This window comes from Hemicordylus capensis, chromosome 8, assembly GCF_027244095.1.
Source record: "Hemicordylus capensis ecotype Gifberg chromosome 8, rHemCap1.1.pri, whole genome shotgun sequence".
Classification (NCBI taxonomy): domain Eukaryota; kingdom Metazoa; phylum Chordata; class Lepidosauria; order Squamata; family Cordylidae; genus Hemicordylus; species Hemicordylus capensis.
Window position 1 is genome coordinate 883907 of NC_069664.1, and position 20180 is coordinate 904086.

Here is a 20180-nt window from a genome sequence, read left to right on the forward strand (position 1 = left end):
CACGGGCCAAGGCTTTTATTCCACCCCAGTCCGGCCACGCTCCGGTGAGCCTTGGGATGATGAGAGCTCGTCTTGATCGCCAGGCCCTGCCTGCCTGCAGTGCTCATCACTTCTCTGGAGTTCGATTCAGAGTCCCCTTGGACAAAGCTGGGCATGCTTCCCCTCCTCTGCAAGGGGATTCTCCCACTGCCATCTCAAAGCGTGCAGAGTTCGCTTCTTGAGCTTCAAGCGCTGGGGGTCAACAGGAGCTGCTTCATCACCCGCACCCCAGTCCCACGGTCAGCTTAGCTCTCCTCATTTCAGCCAGATCCATTTGTCTCCAACGTCGGCATTATAGCCAGGCTCATATTTGCGCCCAGGAAGCTGGAGTGGGAGGCAAGGAACAGGGGCCCGGCTGAAACTCCCTTCTGTCGGCATGTTCCACAGAGCTCAGGGCATCCCCCCCCCCCCGAACAGTCGATGCTGCCCCAGCCTGAAGCGGCATTCCCACCACCCCTCAAGGAGCTGGACTGGGGCCGGGGGGGGGGGGGCGGCTCGGGATCTCCAGATAATTCCCAGCATTCTACCAAACCACACTTTTAACCACTGGACCATCTAGCGCAGGGCTGCCTGCACGGACTGCCAACAGCTCTCCAGGCAGGTGTCTTTCCCAGGCCTACCTGGAGATGCTGCTGCTGCTGCTGCCGCCGCCAGGGGCTGAACCTGGGACCTTCAGCATGCAAAGCAGCTGCTCCACCACCGAACTACAGCCCACCCGCAAGTAGGCTAACAGCGCTGATTAAAAACAACCCACCAAGTAAGCCTTTGGTTTTTAAAGAGACAGCAGATCAATGCACACACTCCAGGAGGGAGCAGGAAAGTCCACACAGAAGTCTTCAGCTGGTAATGGAAGAGCAATCAAGAGCAGGGCAAGGCGCATCTTCTAGGGCAGGGAGTTTCACATGCTGGGTACCAAAACCCAGAAGGCCCTTTCTCTCGTTCCCATCAACCATAGTTCTGAGTGTGGCGAGATATACAGAAGGCAGCTTCCACCAACCTCAGCAGGTGGACAGAATAAGTGATGTGCACAAAACTGGTTCACTGGGTTCGGTTTGAATTTGAACTGGGTTCAAACTGGGGGGGGGGGGCTCGTTTTGCTTGAACCCCACAGTTCAGTTTGAATTTGAACCACTTCAAACCTCCCAAAGTGGGTGGGGTGGTAGTTGGCACCCATGAGTGCCTACCACCCAACCCCTAAAGCAATCGGACACTCATTTGATTTTTTACAAATTTTTGAATTAAAAAAAAAATTTCTCATAGGGTATAATGGGACTCGAAGCAGCCCATTATTCCCTATTGTGGAGCACCCATGGGTGCCAACTACCACCCAAACCCAAAATAGGGAATAATGGGCTAGTTTGAGTCCCATTATACCCTATGAGAAATTTCTTTTTTAAAAAAATCATTCAAAAATTCGTAAAAAAAATTGTATGAGTGTCCAATTGCTTTGGGGGTTGGGTGGTAGGCACCCATGGGTGCCAACTACCACCCCACCCACGATGGGAGGTTTGAACCAGTTCAAATCAGAACACCCACACCCACACCCAGTTCAGTTCAAATTCGAACTGACAGCTCGAACCCGATGGCTGGTTCGGTTTGAATTCGAACCTTCGAACTGAACCGGTTCAAATTCGAACCAGTTCGCACATTCCTAGACAGGATTGTACAGAAAAAAATTGTCCTTTAGGATTCTTTGAAGTAGGGGAGACCACCACCCCCACTTAAAAGCAGCATAACTTAAGTTTGTAGTGTAGATATGCTCCCTCTCAAATCACAGATCTAAGGGTCAGCTACTTCATGATCAAATAACTTGCCATACCAGTCTTAAGACTGAAGAGAGGAGTGGACTAAGATGTAGTTACCATGCTGGCATTGGCAGGGGCAGCTGGGAGTGCTGAAAGCCCTCGGGGGCGGGACGAGGACACCTCCAGCCCAGTCATCCTGCATCCACCAAGGCCGACAGGAGCAGCCCTGCTATGTCCTCTGCCACCATCAGCAGTGCAGTGGGTGGGAAGGAAGGGGTGCCAGGCTGGGGAGCTCCTGCCCCAGGAGAGCCACTCAGCCCCTCTTCTCTGGCTTCCTGTTGCCCACCCCCCCACAGGCTACGGCCTGGCCCCTGCTGGATGCCTCCTGATGACTGATCCAGTGCTACGGCTTGTCAGCAGAGTTTTCAAAGAGTTACACTAGTTGCCTTCAGCACTTTGTTCTAGATGTAAAGGTGGGATAAAAGTCTTTATATCAACAAGGCACATCTCATCTAGCATCAGATGAAGATTAAGCAAAAGAAGGGTGCTGCCTGCAGGCTGATGATTTGGGGGGGTGAGGAGTATGCCCAGGGCTGCTCATCGGGAACCCCCCATCCCTCCTCAAGGGGCTAGACTCCAGAGTCTCTTCTGCCAAGCCACCAGCCCCATGATTCTGTACTCCCCAGTCCCTGAATGGTCTCTTACCGCCTTGTACTGGTGGTATATTTTGTCAAGCTCCAGGCCTCCAAGCGTGATCTCAGGGATGTAGTCGAAAGGCAGAGTCGTAGGCATCATCAGATTCGCCTTGTCCTCTACACTAAAGCGTCAAAGGGAAGAGAGAAGAGCCCGGTGACCCTTCTCAACCAAGGGAAACCTCAGCTTTGAGATTCAGACACACGGCAGCCACGCTGACTTCCAGGGGGTGGGAGGGACCAGATGAGGGCGGTGGAGAGAGAGCTCCCTTCGCCCCCATTCACCAGTCACTCCCCGCCCAACAGTGTGTTTTGGTGACGGTACGCACCTTGCCCCGCCTGGAATTGCAGCGGCAGGGAGGGCTTTGCCTTTGTTCCTTGCAGGGAGCGGGCGCAAAGCCCCCCCTGCCACTGTGATCCAAGGCGGGGAGTGGGTTTCTGAGCGCCGCCCCAGATGCTTCCAGTGCTTGCTGTGCCCCCTCCTGTGCATGCAGCACACAGGGGATCTGGCCAGGCTCCGTGGCCCTGGCGGGGGGAGAGCATCAGCGGGAGCACGGCCCAAACTGGCCAGCAGCCCACAGACCCCACAGGAAACAGGCTGCCTTTCACCCGTCCCCAGTCCAGAGGAGCCCACAGCTCCACTCCCTCCTCCTAATAGCAATCGCCATGATCTTCCCTATCTGCTGCACTCTCTGGCTCTTCCCGGGGAGTTGGTATTGTCACATTGACTCCAAGGAGTGGAATCAGGGTGCCAAGCCATAACTCATGGAGGCGATTAGCTGTGAGAGCAAGGCAGCAAAAGTGGCTGCCAAGTTTCCACCCAATACAACGCAGCACTTTGCCCCAAGAAAGTGACACAAGAGCTCTCTAAATTCCCAGGCCTCCTCAGGAGTCAGCGGTCAAGTCCCCCTGGTTTCCTCTTCAAGGGCTGCAAGTCAGGCACTACTGACTCTTGCCCTGTGTCTGCCCCAATGCATCTCTGGACTGCAAACACTGACGTGGGGGAGGGGATTACACACAGACATGCGTTTTTCCCTTCTGTGAGCTGAAGTGCTCAGTCGGTAAAGAGGATGCTGGTTGCATCTCTGCAGGACTCGCTGCTCCGATCTGCCCTCCTTCCAAGCAGCCTCTAGTGGGGGCAGGCAATTCTGCCCCGTCTCTGCAGCAGCTGAACTGGATCTGCTGCCGAGACATGGCAAGATGGTCTTCTGAGGAAGCTTCCTGGAACATCTCTGGATCAGCCACTGCTCTTGGCTTTTTACCTCTTGGTCAGGAAGCATGCCCAGACCAGAGACCCACGAGGAAGAAAATCCGCGAGGGGTGGGGAACATTCCTCTGAAGGCAGGGTGTTCACAGTGGACATTCATAAGGATCCACAACAGTGGCCTGGAGCACTTCTCTTTCGCGAAATACTGTCCTTTTCACGTGGACCAGTTAATATCCATACAGATGTCCAATTCTCCAAGAAATGTCTTTTATGACATTCCATTATAGAAGAGACCTTGACGAGATATCATCCATGTCTCCAAGTCTCAGTATTTTATTCCTTAAAGCCTCACAGACAAGTGAACTAATTGCGGAAGGAAAAGCCTCTCTTACAGGTCTTCTAGGCGGACAGACCTAGACAGAATCTTGTGCCTATGGGTTATATATTAACTAGTGCTGTTGGGGTTGGACCTTTTGTCATTAGGTTTGGTTATATGTAAGATCCTGGAACACATTTTTCTGGCACTTCACAGTATGTCAGGTGCTGCAAGTAGCACTAGCTCCAAAGCACTCGTCTGGGTGAAGTGCCTCCTGTTTTGATTCTGAAAACGAAGGTGTCCCTTGGCTGGCAGGCATCTAGCAAAGACTGCCCACCATTTAGTTATGCATCCCACACTAGAAAAATGCCTCTGTCCTAAAGCAACAGAGCGCCACACACACCCCCTGCTGCAGCACCAACAGTGTAAGGGGCCGAGGATACTCCAAGGGGTTTTTGGACCCCACCAGAGTCAGCAGCAAAGGTGCAGGACAAAAGGAGATTTGCTGGAACAGCCAGTACTTACCGGATCCTCAAGTGATGGAAAGTCACATCATCCTGCTCCGGCCAAGGCCCCTTGTCGAACTTCAAGTACTCGATATCCTCAATGACCTGGAAAAAGAGGAAGGGGGGAGGAGGGGGGCTGCCATGAATGCTCAGGACCAGCTACGGCGGGACACAAAGCCCACCAGGGCAACGCAGGCCACGCTGGAGGAGCAGCAGGCAACCAAGCAGGCGGCTGACAGCACCTCGGAGATGAAGAGGCCAAGCTTGGGGCCGGTTTCCCTCCGCTTCTGCTGAAGCATGAAGTGGCCTGAAGAAGGCGAGAGGCACATTGGCCACGGGGGAAAGCCCATTAAAAGCCAAGTCGAGGCAAACAAGAGTCAGAAGGAAGGAGCCATTCCTAAGCACCATCGCTACTACTCTGAATTAGACCTTCATTCTGCAGTGCAGCCGGGGTGCCCAGCCATAGGTCGCCAGGTGGTGGTATGCCACAACTCCCATCATCCCATGCACAATGGGGATGATGGGAGCTGTAGTCCAGCAAGATCTGAGAACCCTAGGTTGGGTCCATCCCATCAGTACAATGAAAGGGATCCTCAGAGTATCTCAGAAGAGGCTTTCCACTGCATCTGGGCACAAAAGCGGGGACACAGCACATAAGCAGAAGCTCTGGACAATAGATCATCCAAACTTACTTTTTCCACTTCTTCAGCCTCACTGGCCGTATACTGCAAAACCTCAGAGGTCTCACTGAGAAGAAAAATGTGAGAAGTCAAACCATTTTATTTAGAACACACACACACACACACACACAAATCGATCCTCAATTACCACATCCATCCTAGACATTCAACAGCAAAGGAGTTGTTGCTACAGAGCACACCACATACTCAAACTGTAAGAGGGCTGGACAGGAACCTGGAGGGCCACACCGGGGCTGATGCTCTGCATGGACCTCCCACATGCCTGGTGCAAAACGGAGAACGCAAGGGAATTTTTGCCTCCCCTGCACCACCACCACAGATATGCACACCATCGCAGCAGCCACATGTTTTATATGAAGACTGGTTTACAAAATGTCCTAACAAATCTTATTAAGACCATCAACACACATTAGGGGATAACACATCAATATATCTGACGGTTCCTTCTTTTTAAAAATGCTTTGGTATCTCAAAAAAACATTGCCCACATCAGAACAGAATCCAGACTCTGGTTTCTAGAACTGGACACAGACAGACACCCAGAACAATCTGGAAACCTTCTGAATTTGTATTTCCAGATCTGGAAAAACTCTTATGTGGCAGCTGAACAGAGAAACTATCTGATCTGATAGGAGAGTTTTTTAAACCCAAGATGAAAGGGGGTAGCAGAAATCTAGGCAACTAAAGAATGGAATTACCAGGAAAGTAAAAGCAAGCCAAAGATGGCTCAAAGATCAAGGCGGCTCTGGGGGACAATGCAGGACAGGTGGATAAGGCCTCTCAAGTTATTTTTTTTAAAGTGATAAGAGGAAATCAAGACATTAGAAGTGGACACTAAACCTGGACATAAGATAGAAAGATTAGAGAAGTTCTACTCCTGAGAAAAATCTTCAGATGATGTAATGAAAAGAGGAGAAGGAAGAACAAGAGAGCATTGTGTGTTCTTAGACTGAAATGTAACGGAGAATTGGAGGAACTGAAAAGAAACAAGAGCAAGTAAAAATATCCCCGTGGACCAAGGAAGAGAGAATTTCAAAACATGCTTATTTAAACCAATCCAACCAGTGGGTAAGGAGGATACTTGATTTCAGGCGGAGTGAACTAGCACCTGCCCCAAAAGGCACATTTAGGCAAATGCAAACATAACAGAACTGGTGGCTTATGCAGGTTTGGAATCGCAGTAAGCATTAATGATTGATCAACTGAGGTTTCCTGAAACAGAGAGACAAGGACAGCCATCCTTCCAATCTAAAGTTGATAGAGAGAGAAAAGACTCAACATTGAGATGCTCCTTTACAAACCGTTTGTTTGTTTTAAAAATATTTTGAATCCCACCAACTGACTTGAACTGAAGCACTCAAGGCAACTCAAAGTTTAGAATACAACCACATATGTAAAACAACAATAAAAACCAACAACAGAGTGGCAAGATCCTAACAATGAAGGCCAGGAGATGGGTGTGCACACACACACTCACAGAGACAGAGCAATGGTTTAAGCTGAAAAAAGAACACCCTCCCAAAAGGCCTTCACAAGTTGCCAGCAGGTGAGGCAGGCAGGGCAGGCAGAAGAGGAAACATGGTAATAAAGAAAATTGTGGCAACATGCACCTTAAAAGCCACAAACGTTATTCACAGGACCAAGCCATTTATTTATTTAAAATTTCTTATATACCACCTCCTCCAAAGACTGATAAACAATAATAATACCAACAACAATTTAAACAAGTAAATAAATAAAAATAAAATTTTAAGGGCAAATGCCTGGCGAAACAGGAAAGGCCTTAAAAGCAGCTAGTGAGGGCTGAACGAATCGGGGAGGGGGAGTGCTCCAAAGAAGAGGGGCAGCCACAGAGAAGGCCCAAGCACCACACACTACACCAGGGCCCAGGACAATAAGGAGGGCCAGCTGAGAAGACCTCACAGGATGAGATACAACCGACAGAGAGGCGATCCCAGAGATATACAGGTGCTAAGCCCATAAGGGTTTTCTGTACAAGTCTTTGTATATTTATTCAATGTTAACACTCACTAACCTGATTTGTGGCAGGAAAGATTTCTTGTAGCTATCTTCGATGCTCTGAAGGTAAGCAGAGGACACCTTTCTTTCATATGGCTAAAGGAAACAGAAAATGCACAATGTCACATTACTGCTTCTCAGGCAAACCCAATCAAATTGGAAGGAGTTTAATTGGCCAAACCCCATCGTTTGGCCAATTAAAGTTCACAATTGTCAGCAGTATTAATTTAGCACCCAAAACCTTTAGGGAGACTTCAACATCACAAAGCTGACCAAGTGAATACTCAGACTTATTATGAGCTGGCCAGACTCCTCCCTTGGAAGAGTGTGTCCAGTTCCGGACCCTGCATTTTAAGAAGGGCATCAAGAAACTGAAGAGTGTTTCGGAAAGAGCCACAAAGATGGGGAGGGGTCTGCAAGGCACGTTCTGTGACGAGCAGCTGAAGGAGCCGCTGGGGACGTTTCGCCTGGAAAAGAAGAAGCAGCAGCAGCCTGAAGCAGAAGAGGAGAGCTGCATCCCAAGAATTGAAGGGCTGCCACAGAGGAGGAGGAGGAGACCTGTTCTCCGTTGCTCCTGAGAGCAGAACAAGAATCAATGCCATGGAGGAGGCAAATTACAAGGAGACAAGTTTGGGCCAGACATCAAGAGGCATTTCCTCACTGTGAGAGCTGTTCAACCGTGAAACAACGGCCTGCCTCACGCAGGGGCAAGCTCTCCTCTGAAGGTTTCCCAACCGTGGCTGGGGGGCCATCTGACTTGGAAGACTGCCAAGGTCCTTTCTAAAATGTGATGGTCTTATTTAACACTTGTCCAGGCATGATCTCCCACCACTTGCCCCTTAAAGTAACCAACAGGAAAGGTCAAAAAGTCACCCCACAGAGCTCCTGGCTTGATAATATTCAATGGTCTTCAGATAATAGTAGGGCACATGTCCTGGCCTTCAACTCTGCAAGACTCAAGTGACAGACCCTTTGGCTGGTCACACAGAGAGAGTAGAGTTTCCTCCTGGTTTTGAACCCCTCACTCTACACAGGTAGTCATACCTAAAGGACAACAAGCCAAACATCACTAAATGGTCAACTCTGCTTTCCCCCCTTTACTCGACCAGCACTGCAAGCTCATTGGGTCGGAAGCCATGCCTGGGAGAACTTGGCAGGTGCTCAGAAACTGTTGCTCACATACAGCAAATCCACCTGAGGTGACCTCTGCCTTACTGTTGATAAGAGCCTCAAGGGTGCAATGGTTTTCTGCTCTTAGGGGGTCTCTCAATCCCTCTGTTGTGGAAGGCCAAGAGGTGGGCATTGGAATCTGTTTTAGCATTAATTTCTTCTAGCAGGAGTCACAGTTGACACTAATTAAGCCTTTGTGGAACGAAAACATGCAGGGAACTCCATTGAAGAAGAAAACAGGATTTTTAGCTTGTGAAGGAGATACTCCGTGACATCCAGGCCATTCCATGCTGCCAAGAGGGCGGTGAGGAAGGGGATGCTGCCGCTCCAGCCTCCCTCTGCATATATAATCCATTTGGGAGGCAGACTTTGGAAAAGGCCCTCCAAGAACAAGGAACCATTTGGCCTTCAGGAACGAGGTTTTTGAACTAATGGCCGTGAGCCGCAGATATCAGGAAAGCCACAGAGTTCAGATCCCACCAATCCCAGTTGGGACAGTTGGAGTCCTTCACTCTGGAGAGAGAACAATGTCTGCAGAGACACAGGCTGGGGCAACAAGCCTGACCACTCTGGAGCAGAGGGGCTCCTGGCCACAGACTGACGCACCCCCAACCTAACTTACCTCCCCACTCTCTTCAATCCTTTTCACTACTTCCGAGACAGGTACATCAATATAAATGGCCAGGTGAGGAGGCAAGATTTCATCAAGGCTGAGGTCCTTGATCTTCTTGTAGTGATCCACACCTACAAAGAACACACACACACCAGAAAATGTTACCATTTATGTATTTATATCCCTCCTTTAAAACCGAACTTCACCGCTGAAGATCCATCATCCTAGAGGAAGAGCAGTGATTAACTGTGCACTTAGTTCAGATCATGCTCTACTGAAAAGGTGTGTACCTAGATGCATACGATACTGCGCCTACTTGGCCACCTTTGGAGAGTTTAACTGGTCTTGGCATTGTGCCCAAGCCCCTCTCTCCCACATCCTCCCTTCCAGAGCCAGCAGCTCTAGACTCAGAGGTTAGCATGCAGCCAGAATAAAGTGCTTCACAAATCGCATAAGAGGATCTGAAACCAAGAATCCAAAACACAACCCAACAGATCCAATGATACAATTGAATACAATTGGAAAAAAGGACATAAGGAAGGAATATATAAATGTAAACTGTATTGTAAATTATAGTCATATAAACATGATGATAATTACAGATCATGCGAAGCGGAAATGCTAAGAAAACATGAAATACACTAAACGGCAATTGATCAAAAAGGAGAACTATGTAGTCCATAATAGGTATTAAAATGACTGCACCCCAGTGATAAGCTGTTTTGAACTACTTTGTCTAGTGTCCATATGAGTTCATATAGTCTCCCATGAATATCAATCAAATCTTCACTGAAACTTCAAAGCCATATTGAAAAAGACGTTTGAAGATATGAAATAAATCTTAAGGAACCTCAAATCTTCTCCCATGATGCAACATTTCCTATGAAATATACATAGATCCACTCATATACATCAAATTAGTATCAATTCAATTCCTTTATTACGATCACAGACCAGCACAGTTTACAAAGAGGAGTCCGACAACAACCTACATAACCTACAGATTTATAATACAGAAGTTAAGCACATACTTAAGCATAAAGATCAGTTAGGAATGATTCTTAAAGAACTCCTGGAGGATTTTAGCCACATTATAGGATCTCAGGTCATTCAAAAGATAATCAAGATATGTGTATACGCCGCATATCTGGGGAAAACTGGCAGTGGAGGAGCACATGAGCCGCTGTTTCAGTATCACCCGATGTGCAGAGACAAGGACGTTCTTTGTAGGGGATGTTTTGATATCTCCCTTCCAGGACTGCTGAATGAAAGGCATTGCATTGCACCTGTGTCAGAGCTCTGTGGTATTTTGGCATGATTATCTGGTTTAGGTATCTGGCAGGGCTGAAACGCAGAACTTGGTTCCCCAAATGGACACCAACAGGAATTGAGCCCTGATCACTTTGATGCTCCATCTCGTATATTCTTTGTTTGAGTTTGACCCTGGCATTTTCATACCCCAGAGCTATTAATGCAAGAGGGGAGAAACCATAGTGGTGCAGCCCTTCATCCAGCTCTCTTTCCCGCCTGGAATGATAGCTATTCTTTAACACAAGTGGAGCTAGGCCTGCAGAGTAGAAAACCAGCTTCAGCCAGAATTCAAAGATCTGAATCCATGCTCTGGCCTCTACTTTAAGCAGTCTTGCTTCCCGACGAAGGACAGCACTGGGCACACATCAGGGTACCTGAGAAATGTTCCTTGGGAACTTAGATTTCATGGCTTCTACTTTAGAGAAGTTAGAGCACATGCCAAGTTGAGCTCCATATAGGAGCTGTGTCAGTACTTCGGCCGAAAGGAGCTTTATTGCGGAGGGGATAAATTGGGCATTCCTGGAGCGATGGAAAGATTGAATTGCTTGTGCACTCTTGTGTGCATTCTGCCTTACATGTTCCCTGTATGTGCCCCTTCTGCCTGAGGACTGGAACATTACACTAGGTCCCACCCACCTGCTGTACTTATTGGCTGCCCTGGAGTTCACCAGCCTGTCAGTCAAAACAAGGGTTCATTCCCTGTTAACTCTTTAAGGGGAGGAGTGGCTGATCACTACAAGCAGTCATTTCTTTACTTGAGGAGTTATATTTAAAAGGCACATTATTTGCATCAAGAAAGATGTGTTAGTTTGCTACAGCAAACAGTCTTGTTTGCCTCCAGCCACACCACCCTGAAAGCACCTGATCTCGTCTGATTCCAGAAGTTAAGCAGGGTCAGGCTTGGTTAGTACTTAGATGGAAGACCACCTGGAAATACTGAGTGCTGTAGGCTTGTCTTGGGATGGGGCCGTAGCTCAGTGGCAGAACCTGGGACCTTTGCATGCAGAAGTTCCCAGGTCCAATCCCTTGCGGCATATCCAGGCAGGGCTGGGAAAACTCCTGCCTGAAACCAGAAGCCACTGCCAGTCAGTGAAGACAATACTGAGCTAGATGGACCAAGGGTCTGACTTGGAAGAAGGCAGCTTCCTATGGCACATTAAAGGCTAAAAAATTGTGGCTAAAGCTTTTTTAGGCTAGAGCCCACTTCATCAGATCTACTAGGTGTTCCCTCTTCCATAATTGTGCCAACTGTGTAGACCATGTGTGGCACTAGCAGACTAAATTAGCTCCCGATTCTCATAAAACCACCCAACGGTATTCCGTTCTGTTTGAGATTCACTTGTTGTATCATTGAAGTCTGGACAAAACCTACTCCCAAGATTCTGGTGCCACACAGCTTAGCAGGTGGACAGAAAGAAGACTAAATCTGACCCTTTCGTCATGAAGGAAAGACTCGGCCTTGAGACGAGTCAAACAATGGATGCTTCAGCCAAGTGACCAAATGTTGTCAGCAATTAATTAAAGACGGCCAAGGCTGTCCTAACATTCAATCACTGCCCACTGGGAGGCTTGGCTACAAGAGGATGAACAGGTGACCAGCAATTAATTACTCACTTGTCTCCTTAGATGACCCACACACCTCTGCTCACTTCCTGCTGATAGCATTTTCATAAAAAGGGATTACTTACACCTTTTGTGAATGTAGCCTTGCTTATACATCGCATCCAAGAACACAAAGTCACTGTAGGGGGAGCGTTCCAGTACAACACCTTGCCCTGAAGTAAAACAGAGAAACTCACAGCTAATTTGCAGAAAAGAAAGGGTTTGTTTTAGCCTACGTTGCAGTAGACTTATGAGATCACCCAGCATTCTGTATGTGTGTCCGTGTGTCTCCATCAACTTTGCAATACCTGGACCGATATGAACCAAATCGGGTACAGCTGTAGGGACACGTAGGGACACCTCAACAGCAAAGATTGTGACGATGTCATCCACCCCAATTCAAGAAGGTGGACTCAAACTTTCAATGTGCAAGTGCACTAACCTGTGGACAGTCTAACCAATTTGAACCAAATTTGCTAGGAGAAGAGCTGGTCTTGTAGTAGCAGGCATGACTTCTCCCCATAGCTAAGCAGGGTCCACCCTGGTTGCATATGAATGGGAGACTAGAAGTGTGAGCACTGCAAGATATTCCCCTCAGGGGATGGAGCCGCTCTGGGAAGAGCAGAAGGTTCCAAGTGCCCTCCCTGGCAGCATCTCCAGGAGAGGGCTGAGAAAGAGACTCCTGCCTGCAACCTTGGAGAAGCCACTGCCAGACTGTGAAGACAATACTGAGCTATGTAGACCAATGGTCTGACTCAGTAAATGGCAGCGTGCTATGTTCCTATGCTACAGCCAAATGGACACATGGGGATGCCCCAATGGTGTAGTTTGTGATTATATCACCCACACTGATCCAAGATGGCGGATGCATAAACCTTTGAGGTGTGCACTAACTTGAGGACTGTCTAACCGATTTGAACCAAATTTGGAACAGCGGTAGTGAGTGACACACAGGGACACCTCAGTGGTGTAGTTTGTAATGATGTCATCCACCCTGATCCAAGATGGCAGACACATGAACATTTGAGGCACAAGAAATCTAACTTGTGGACCCTGATTTGCACCAAATTTAGTCTAGATGTAGAGACAGCTAAAGGAAAGTAGGCCGATTAGTTCTTACTAGGACAACTTGTTTAAAATTTAAGATGTATTAGCTAGACCCAAATTTTACTTAGCTATCTAGTATTCCTCACCAATGCCTATTATTACAATTATCTCCCTGATTGCAAACACACAAACGTGTGTGTGTATAATTAATTTCTAATGGTTTCTCAACAGCATACCCTGCAAACCAAATATTTTTGCATTCAAGACCCACGCCTGAAATATCAGCCAGCTGTACTCAGGCATTACCCACTCTGTGGAAGATCCAGTCCTGGCGTCTTAAGCTGACAGGCAACCAGGATTCAGAGCACCCTCTTTGTCCTTTAGACCCACCTTAGCAAAAATAATAAACAAGACACAGCTCAAAGCTTTTCCAGGTCCTGTCCCAGCATCCTGGTCCCACTTATATAGTTATCTCCTTCTTCATCCCTTGACTCATTTCCCTTTCATTAAGCCTTTAAAGAAGGCTTTCAGTTAGGTCTTTGCTACATTTGCTTTCTCTAAATAAAAGTCAAAGTTTCCATTATTGCATTTACCTGAATCCAAGACTACTTTTTTTCCTAAGTTCTTTGGTGTGAGAAATCTGGTGGTCATCTTAAATTCAGAGCCCTGTTCTTTTTGGGGACATACAGTTATAACCTGTGTTTAACCTCTATTTTTTCAGGAGATCATCTTAAATTCAGAGTAGTCTTCTAGTTGGGTAAATACACCATCTAATGGCACAGCAGGGAAATGACTTGATTAGCAAGCCAGAGGTTGCTGGTTCAAATCCCCACTGGTCTGTTTCCCAGACTATAGGAAACACCTATATTGGGCAGCACCGATATAGGAAAGATGCTGAAAGGCATCATTTCATACTGCGTGGGAGATGGCAATGGTAAACCCCTTCTATATTCTACCCAAGACAACCTGTGGTCACCAGGAGTCGACACTGACTCAACGGTACACTTTATCCTCACTTTAAATATGGTAATAAGATGATTTTTTTAAAAAATGAAATGAAATCACCTGTAGTCAGGAGATGTTCCAGAGCAAAACCATATTGCAAGAAGCGATTACTGTACAGCCAGAACTGAAGACGGAATGAGTTTCCATCTGGATTTTTAGGATTATTGTAAAATTTCTCCAGGCTACAAAAGCCATTGAATTTGGCATCCAGGATCGTTCCATCTCCTGTCACACTGTCCAAATAATGAACACCTGGTTCTGGAAAGTATCGCATCCCTGCAAGAAGCAAAGATGAAAAAGGGAAAGTTAGATACTGTCAAGTAGAATACACAGCTTCCAAATGTAAGTGAAATGGTGCTATTAATACACAGAAGGCATTACTACTTTGCAGAATCCACTCCCTTCTGCAGACGGACAGACACACTTTTCTTAAGTGAACCACTAAGCAACTTTAGGTTTCCCCTTATTCTTTCATTTCAAAATAGTCTCTCCATGGTTTTTTCAACACCCACCTCTTCTGGAGAGAATCAAATAAAAGATTCAAGTGCACAATTGTGCATTTACTTCTGTTCAGGAGTTGCTGCCCCGAGGGTTCAGGATGTATCACAGTGCACTATAAAATTAAAGGCCAACAACTAATCAAATTAAGCTATAAAAAATATTTTGATCAATTTAGAAGAAGTGACCCAAATGAATTGAGCAGAAGATATTTTAAGTTAATTATGTTTAAAGTAAGTAATTATGCATCCATGGGTGATAGTGCCTTCTTAAGAGGCAGTATTCTTTTAGCTCTTTTCTCACATGGGAAGAGGGAATGTTTCTCCTGAGAGGGTCTTGGCTGTGACGCGTGTGCAGCATCTACAAAGAATGCTTTTCTTCTTCTTCAGAAACGATGCAGCAACAGAACAAGTCTTGCAGCCATTCTATACCCCAATACAGTGGAAAGGAAAGGGAAAGAAGGGCCCCCTTCCTCATGCACAAAGCATCAGCTAGTTCTGTATCTACTGTTCCAGCCTACGATGGCAAAAGTTATAGGAGTTTAGGCCTTTTAAGCCAGCCCCAGATATTTGCTACTCAATCACTACACTGCAAAAAGATGTGCAATGTTACATCAGCTCACAAAATGACACAGCAATATGTACCTAGCTTTTCTGCTATTTGCTGTGCAAGTTTGCCCTTGCCAGAACGCAAGTTGCCATCCACCGTAAAGACTTTGCTGTATTCATTGAACCTCTGGGTAGTTCGTTCTCCCAAGATATATGCCAGCCAGCCATACTGAAGACTCCGCTGAGAACTCACATGAAGTCTTGCCTAGAAGAGAAAAAATAACCAGATCAAATCAAGTTTATTTTTGGTTTAACAATATCAATTGTTCATATCAATATCAATAGCCATATCAATACACAAGATATAAAAGCACCACAATACTGATTGATTGACTGATTGATGGATTAAGTGCCACCAAGACTCTTGGCAACCATAGATAGATTCTCCCCAGGATTATCTGTCTTCAGCTTGGCCTTGAAGGTCTCGAAGTGGTGCATTCATGGCAGGGGCATAACTACTACTATAACTACACCCAGATAACTTGGCAAAGAGGCACCTTTTAATATGGTGATTCTCTTTATTTAGAAGGGGGAGAGTAACTGGCCCTATCGACCCCCAGCACAGTACTTCCAGTGACTGTTGTTGGTGTCTGTCTTATGTTTCTTTTAGATTGTGAGCCCTTTGGGGATAGGGATCCATCTTATTTATTTATTATTTCTCTATGTAAACCGCCCTGAGCCATTTTTGGAAGGGCGGGATAGAAATTGAATTATTATTATTATTATTAGGCAAGGGGAGGTGGCTGCCTGGGGGTCCCCACGCCTTGAGGGGGCGCCCCAGAGGCAAGACACATGTGAAGTATGTGTGTGTATCAGCGAGGGGCCCATTTTAAAATTTTGTCTCTGGGCCCACTCCAGCCTTGTTACGCCCCTGATGCCGAGAGAAACAAGACAGGGAGGACTCGGAGGGGTGCCCGGAGATGCAAATATACTTTCTAGAAATTAACACTAACTTTGAAAAACACAAGGGAATAGACTCTGTGAAGTTTCTATTAATGCAACACGCAAAATGCAGCAGCAACGACCAAAGGCCATCAGACTCACTCAGGACAGGGGTGTAACTACTATTAGGCAAAGGGAGGCGGCTGCCTGGGGGCCCCCACGCCTCAAAGGGCCCCCCAGAGGCAAGTCGCATGTGAAGTGTGTATCAGCAAGGGGCCTATTTTAAAATTTTGTCTCTGGGCCCACTCCAGCCTCGTTACGCCCCTGATTCATGGCTGTTGTAATCAAGTCCATCCACCTTGCTGCTGGTCATCCTCTTCGTTTTCCTTCAACTTTCCCCAGCATTACGGATTTCTCAAGGGAGTTGGGTCTCCGCATAATGTGTCCAAGTATGACAGATTGAGCCTGGCCATTTGTGCCTCGAGTGAAAATTCTGGGCTGATTTGTTCTATGATCCATTTGTTTGTTTTTCTGGCCATCCATGGTATTCCTCCAGTGGCTGTTGCTGGTGCCTTTCTTATGTTTTGTTGTTGTTGTTTTTAGAATGTGAGCCCTTTGGGGACAGGGAGCCATTTGATTTAATTTTTTTATTTCTGTATGCAAACCGCTTTGGGAGCTTTGGTTGAAAAGCGGGGTATAACTATCCATTCGTATTCGATGCTCCGTATGGCTCTTGGGTTCCTTTCCTACGCCTGGGTTTGCCTTGCTGGGCCCAATGGTTGCATTATTTAGCTCGCTTCCCTCCTCCCCCCTCTCTCCTTTTGTGCAAGGCTCCCCCAGTCCCCCTCCAACTCCTCGCCCCTTTTGCCGCGGGCCTTGCTCAGACGGAGAGCGGCTACTACTTGCGGGTGGGGCGGGGGGGACCGGGCCGGGGGGGGCGCTTGTTTATCTCGGTGCTGCTGCTGCTGTAGCAGGACCACCTGCTTAGACGGTCACAAGGAACGGGCGAGGCGAGTCGCCGGCGGAGCAAGAGCCGCCAGGAGGGAGGCGCCCAGTGCCCCGGCCGGGGGTACCCGCAGCAGCAGCCCCCGGAGGCGAGGCGAGCCTAGCGGCGGCGGCAACAGCGGTTCCCTTCCAGGCCGGGCCCCCCGAGAACTCTGCAGCCCGCAGCCGCTCGGCAGGCCGCCGGCCAGTCCCCGCCAAGAAGGGCGGCCCCGGCCAGACTGAAGGCGGCGCGCGAGAGGCCCCTTTTCTGCCGACGGAGCCCGGCTTTCCCCGCCGCGAGGTGAAGGCGCAGCTCACCACTCTCAGGGCACTGAATCCGGAGAGGCTCCGGATTCCCCGGAACACCGGCCCCAAGGACATGACGGCGGCTCAAGGAGGAAGCAGACCGGCTCCTGAACGGGCACCTTCCGCGCCTCAAGCACCCCAGGCCCCAAGGGGGCGTCCTCCTTTCTCGACCCGCCCAATTGGGGCAGCCTTCCGTCGCGGAAAAATTACGTCACCCTTCAGGAAGCGGCGGAGGCACAACCTTCTTCCGTATCTCTCCTCTCATTGGATCTCTGCCCTAATCAAAATGAAAGGCGGAACCTCCCTGCTAACTGGGCAGAGAGAGGCACCTTTTTAAAGTGGTGGTGATCCGAGCTCTGCTTCTGTGTAGCAGGGGGAGAGCAACTGGCCCTGTCCACCCCTCAGCACAGCGTTCCTCCAGTGGCTCCTGCTGGTGTCTGCTTTGTGTTTCTTTTTTGAGTGTGAACCTTTTGGGGGCAGGGAGCCATTTTATTTATGTGTGTGTAGCGTAAACCAAGGTGTCTCAACGTTGGGTCCCCAGCTGTTATTGGACTTCAACTCCTATAATCCCGAGCCAGAGGCCACTGTGGCTGGGGATTGTGGGAGTTGAAGTCCAATAACAGCTGGGGACCTAACGTTGAGAATCCCTGGTATGAACCGCTTTGGAATCCGCCGTTTTTTAAAAGGAGGCCCTCGACTCCTATGGGCAGCTCCGAGTTGCTCCTCCTCCGTCCTCTGACCCATGTTGTAGTGGACTTCGCGGTCTCCCGCCCCCCACCCCCGCCGAATAGGGGGCAGTTTTGTTCATGAGGCAAGGTGACTCATCTTGCCCCTTAGGTGAGGTGGGGGCCAGAAGCCCCCCCCCCCATTGCCGTCATCAGAGCCGCCTTTCACCCCCACCCCCGCGGCAAGGAGCAGCAGGAGAGCAGAGGAGGCTGCTGCGCCTGCTGCTCCCCGCGCTGCACTTCAGGAGCCTGCAAGGGGGTCGTTTTTGAAAGGGGGCTGGCCCCCACCAGAGGCAAGGGGCGGCATTGGGTGCGTTGCCTCGCCCGGCGCCAGGCAATCTCTTGGGCCGGAGGATCGTGGGTTGCTGCGCTGGCATCTGCAGGGGATCTTTTTCTGATGCCTAACTCCCCCCCCCCCCCCGCCAAGACAAAGCCTGCACCGGAGACCCGCGCAGGGAGGGAGGACTCCCGCCTTCGAGGCCCGCTGTCGGGCTTTGCTGGAGCCCGCCGCGTCCTCCTTGCCGCCCTCCCTGCCGGGTCCCAGCGAGTCGCCTTCACAACACGCTCGCCCTCGTCGTCGCCTGCCATGGACAGCCACGGGGCAGGGCAGCCCGGAGCCCCCCGCCCCACACCCCGCCCCGCCCCAGCTGCCGCCCGCGGGGAACCAGCGCCACCAAGTTACTCCTCTCCCTGCCTGGCAGCTCCAGCCAGCCAGCCTCCCTCCTCCTCCTCCTCCTCCGCCCCGCGGCCCTTCCCGGCGCTGGGCTCCACCCCGTCGGCGGGGCTGCCAGCCCCGCTCCTCCTGCCTGCCCTTTCCTGTTGCTTCCCGGGAGGTTCTGGCTCCGGGTCCGGGTCCGGGTCCGGTCTGGGCCCCGCTGCTGCCGGGACGGCCCTCCTTCCCGCGGGGCCGCCATGGCGCTGCTCGGCCGCCTCGGTGCCCTCCTGCAGCTGGCTGTGGAGACGGTCCGAAAGTGGGACCCGACGGGGGGTGGGAGGGAGGGAGGGAGGGGGCGCCCCTTCTTCCTTCTCCCTTTGTCCCCGGACGGGGGAGGGAGCTGCTGCTGCTGCTGCGGGCACCGAGAATGGAGGGCGGGGGGACGGAGGAGCTGCCTCGTTCTCCCCGGGCGGCGGCGGCGGCAGCTGCGATCTTGCCCACCGGCCGGGGCTCCGCTGCCCCCCCCCGGCTGCGAAGGGTGGGGGACAGGAGCAAGCTGCTGCTGCTGCCGCCCCTCACCGCGCCTCTTGCCTGCAGGAGGAGCCCAGCCTCGACCTCCTGGCCGCCTTCACGGAGCACTGGAAGGGCATCACCCACTACTACGTGGAGACCACAGGTAGGAAGGGCGGCCGCAGCGCTACAGCCCCGGCCCCCCCGAGCCCACCTGCTGCTGCATCCCCCGCACCCCGCTCGGCTGCCGGGAGGGATAGACCAAGACCGGCACCTGCCGGCGGAGGGGTGGCAGACCCCCCCCCCCTAGCCCGGAGTACAGAGGGGCCCCGAAGGTGTGTGGATTGATGGCTGAAGTGCCGTCCAGTCGGCCGCAGAGAGAGATTCTCTCCAGGATGATCAGTCTTCAGCTTGGCCTTGAAGGTCTCGCAGTGGCGCATTCATGGCTCTCCTCATCGAGTCCATCCACCTGAGCAGCTGCTCCTCCTCTTCCGTCAACTTTCCCCAGCATGATGGACTTCTCAAGGGAGCTGGGGTTTTGCATAATGTGTCCAAAGTAGGATTCTTGGAGCCTGCCTGGTGTGTTACTCTCAGAATAACCAAACTTCAGGGAGGGCTCCATGTTCATCTCTCCCCTTTTCCTTACATTTCTGTTCCACTTTCCTGCCCCAGCCAAGAGACACTGACTGAGATGGCTCATGTTTTTTTAAAAATGACTAAACAGCACCTTTTGCTTTTCAAGTCACAAAATCAACATTAAGAGAGGAATGGGGAGCCCACCTAGCCCAGGCCCAAGGACCAGATCTTGTTCCCTCTGCCGCTTGCAGCAGTCCAGCTGACAACCGGCAGTCCCGTCCGGAACCAGCAGTGGCTGTTTCTTGAGGGCTTTCAGGGGCAGATCCACCTGGAGCACATGGTGGGAGTCGGACCAGGAAACTGCTGGAGCACGTATGACAGTGGCCAGGCCTTGCTTGCCAAGAGCAGGCATGGCTGGCCTGCCCATCCTGGTCACGGAGGCTCCCAGGAAAACCACAGACCT

General features: G+C 50.1%; 2 protein-coding genes and 1 pseudogene across 7 annotated transcripts in view; 2 read left to right on the forward strand and 1 right to left on the reverse strand.

Moving 5' to 3' along the window:
• On the reverse strand, positions 1 to 17489 carry NDUFA10 (NADH:ubiquinone oxidoreductase subunit A10). 2 transcript variants are annotated; one of them, XM_053268953.1, is made up of 10 exons: positions 17264 to 17489; positions 15116 to 15284; positions 14034 to 14249; positions 12008 to 12094; positions 9018 to 9139; positions 7242 to 7321; positions 5198 to 5252; positions 4525 to 4610; positions 2490 to 2601; positions 1 to 363 (listed from the first exon to the last, which is right to left on the reverse strand). In XM_053268953.1, exons 1-10 carry the CDS (start codon positions 17324 to 17326, stop codon positions 295 to 297), a joined length of 1059 nt encoding a protein of 352 aa, XP_053124928.1. In that variant the 5' UTR covers positions 17327 to 17489; the 3' UTR covers positions 1 to 294. The 2 variants fall into 2 exon arrangements, with proteins under 2 accessions (XP_053124928.1, XP_053124929.1); XM_053268954.1 differs by lacking the exon at positions 17264 to 17489 and adding an exon at positions 16320 to 16707.
• On the forward strand, positions 11153 to 11271 carry LOC128334065 (uncharacterized; annotated as a pseudogene).
• Positions 17449 to 20180, forward strand: part of FHIP2B (FHF complex subunit HOOK interacting protein 2B) — a 13354-nt gene continuing 10622 nt past the window's right edge. The window contains exons 1-2 of one of the 5 annotated variants that reach the window (XM_053268940.1): positions 17449 to 17684; positions 19229 to 19307. Coding sequence is in view for 1 of the 5 variants with exons in the window: in XM_053268937.1 (XP_053124912.1) it covers positions 18889 to 18939; positions 19229 to 19307 (130 nt within the window). In the remaining 4 variants the exon portion in view is untranslated. Of the gene's footprint in view, positions 17685 to 17882; positions 17902 to 18049; positions 18089 to 18177; positions 18287 to 18400; positions 18940 to 19228; positions 19308 to 20180 lie in introns of those variants that run through there. The other 4 variants (XM_053268939.1, XM_053268938.1, XM_053268941.1 and 1 more) reach the window with 4 other exon arrangements.

Coding starts and splice junctions, on each gene's coding strand:
- NDUFA10 (XM_053268953.1), bottom strand. CDS start 17,326: ATGTCCTTGGGGCCGGTGTTCCGGGGAATCCGGAGCCTCTCCGGATTC. Junction 15,285..17,263: donor GATTCAGTGCCCTGAGAGTG/GTGAGCTGCGCC, acceptor TTTCTCTTCTAG/GCAAGACTTCATGTGAGTTC. Junction 5,253..7,241: donor TCTTTCCTGCCACAAATCAG/GTTAGTGAGTGT, acceptor TTTTCTTCTCAG/TGAGACCTCTGAGGTTTTGC.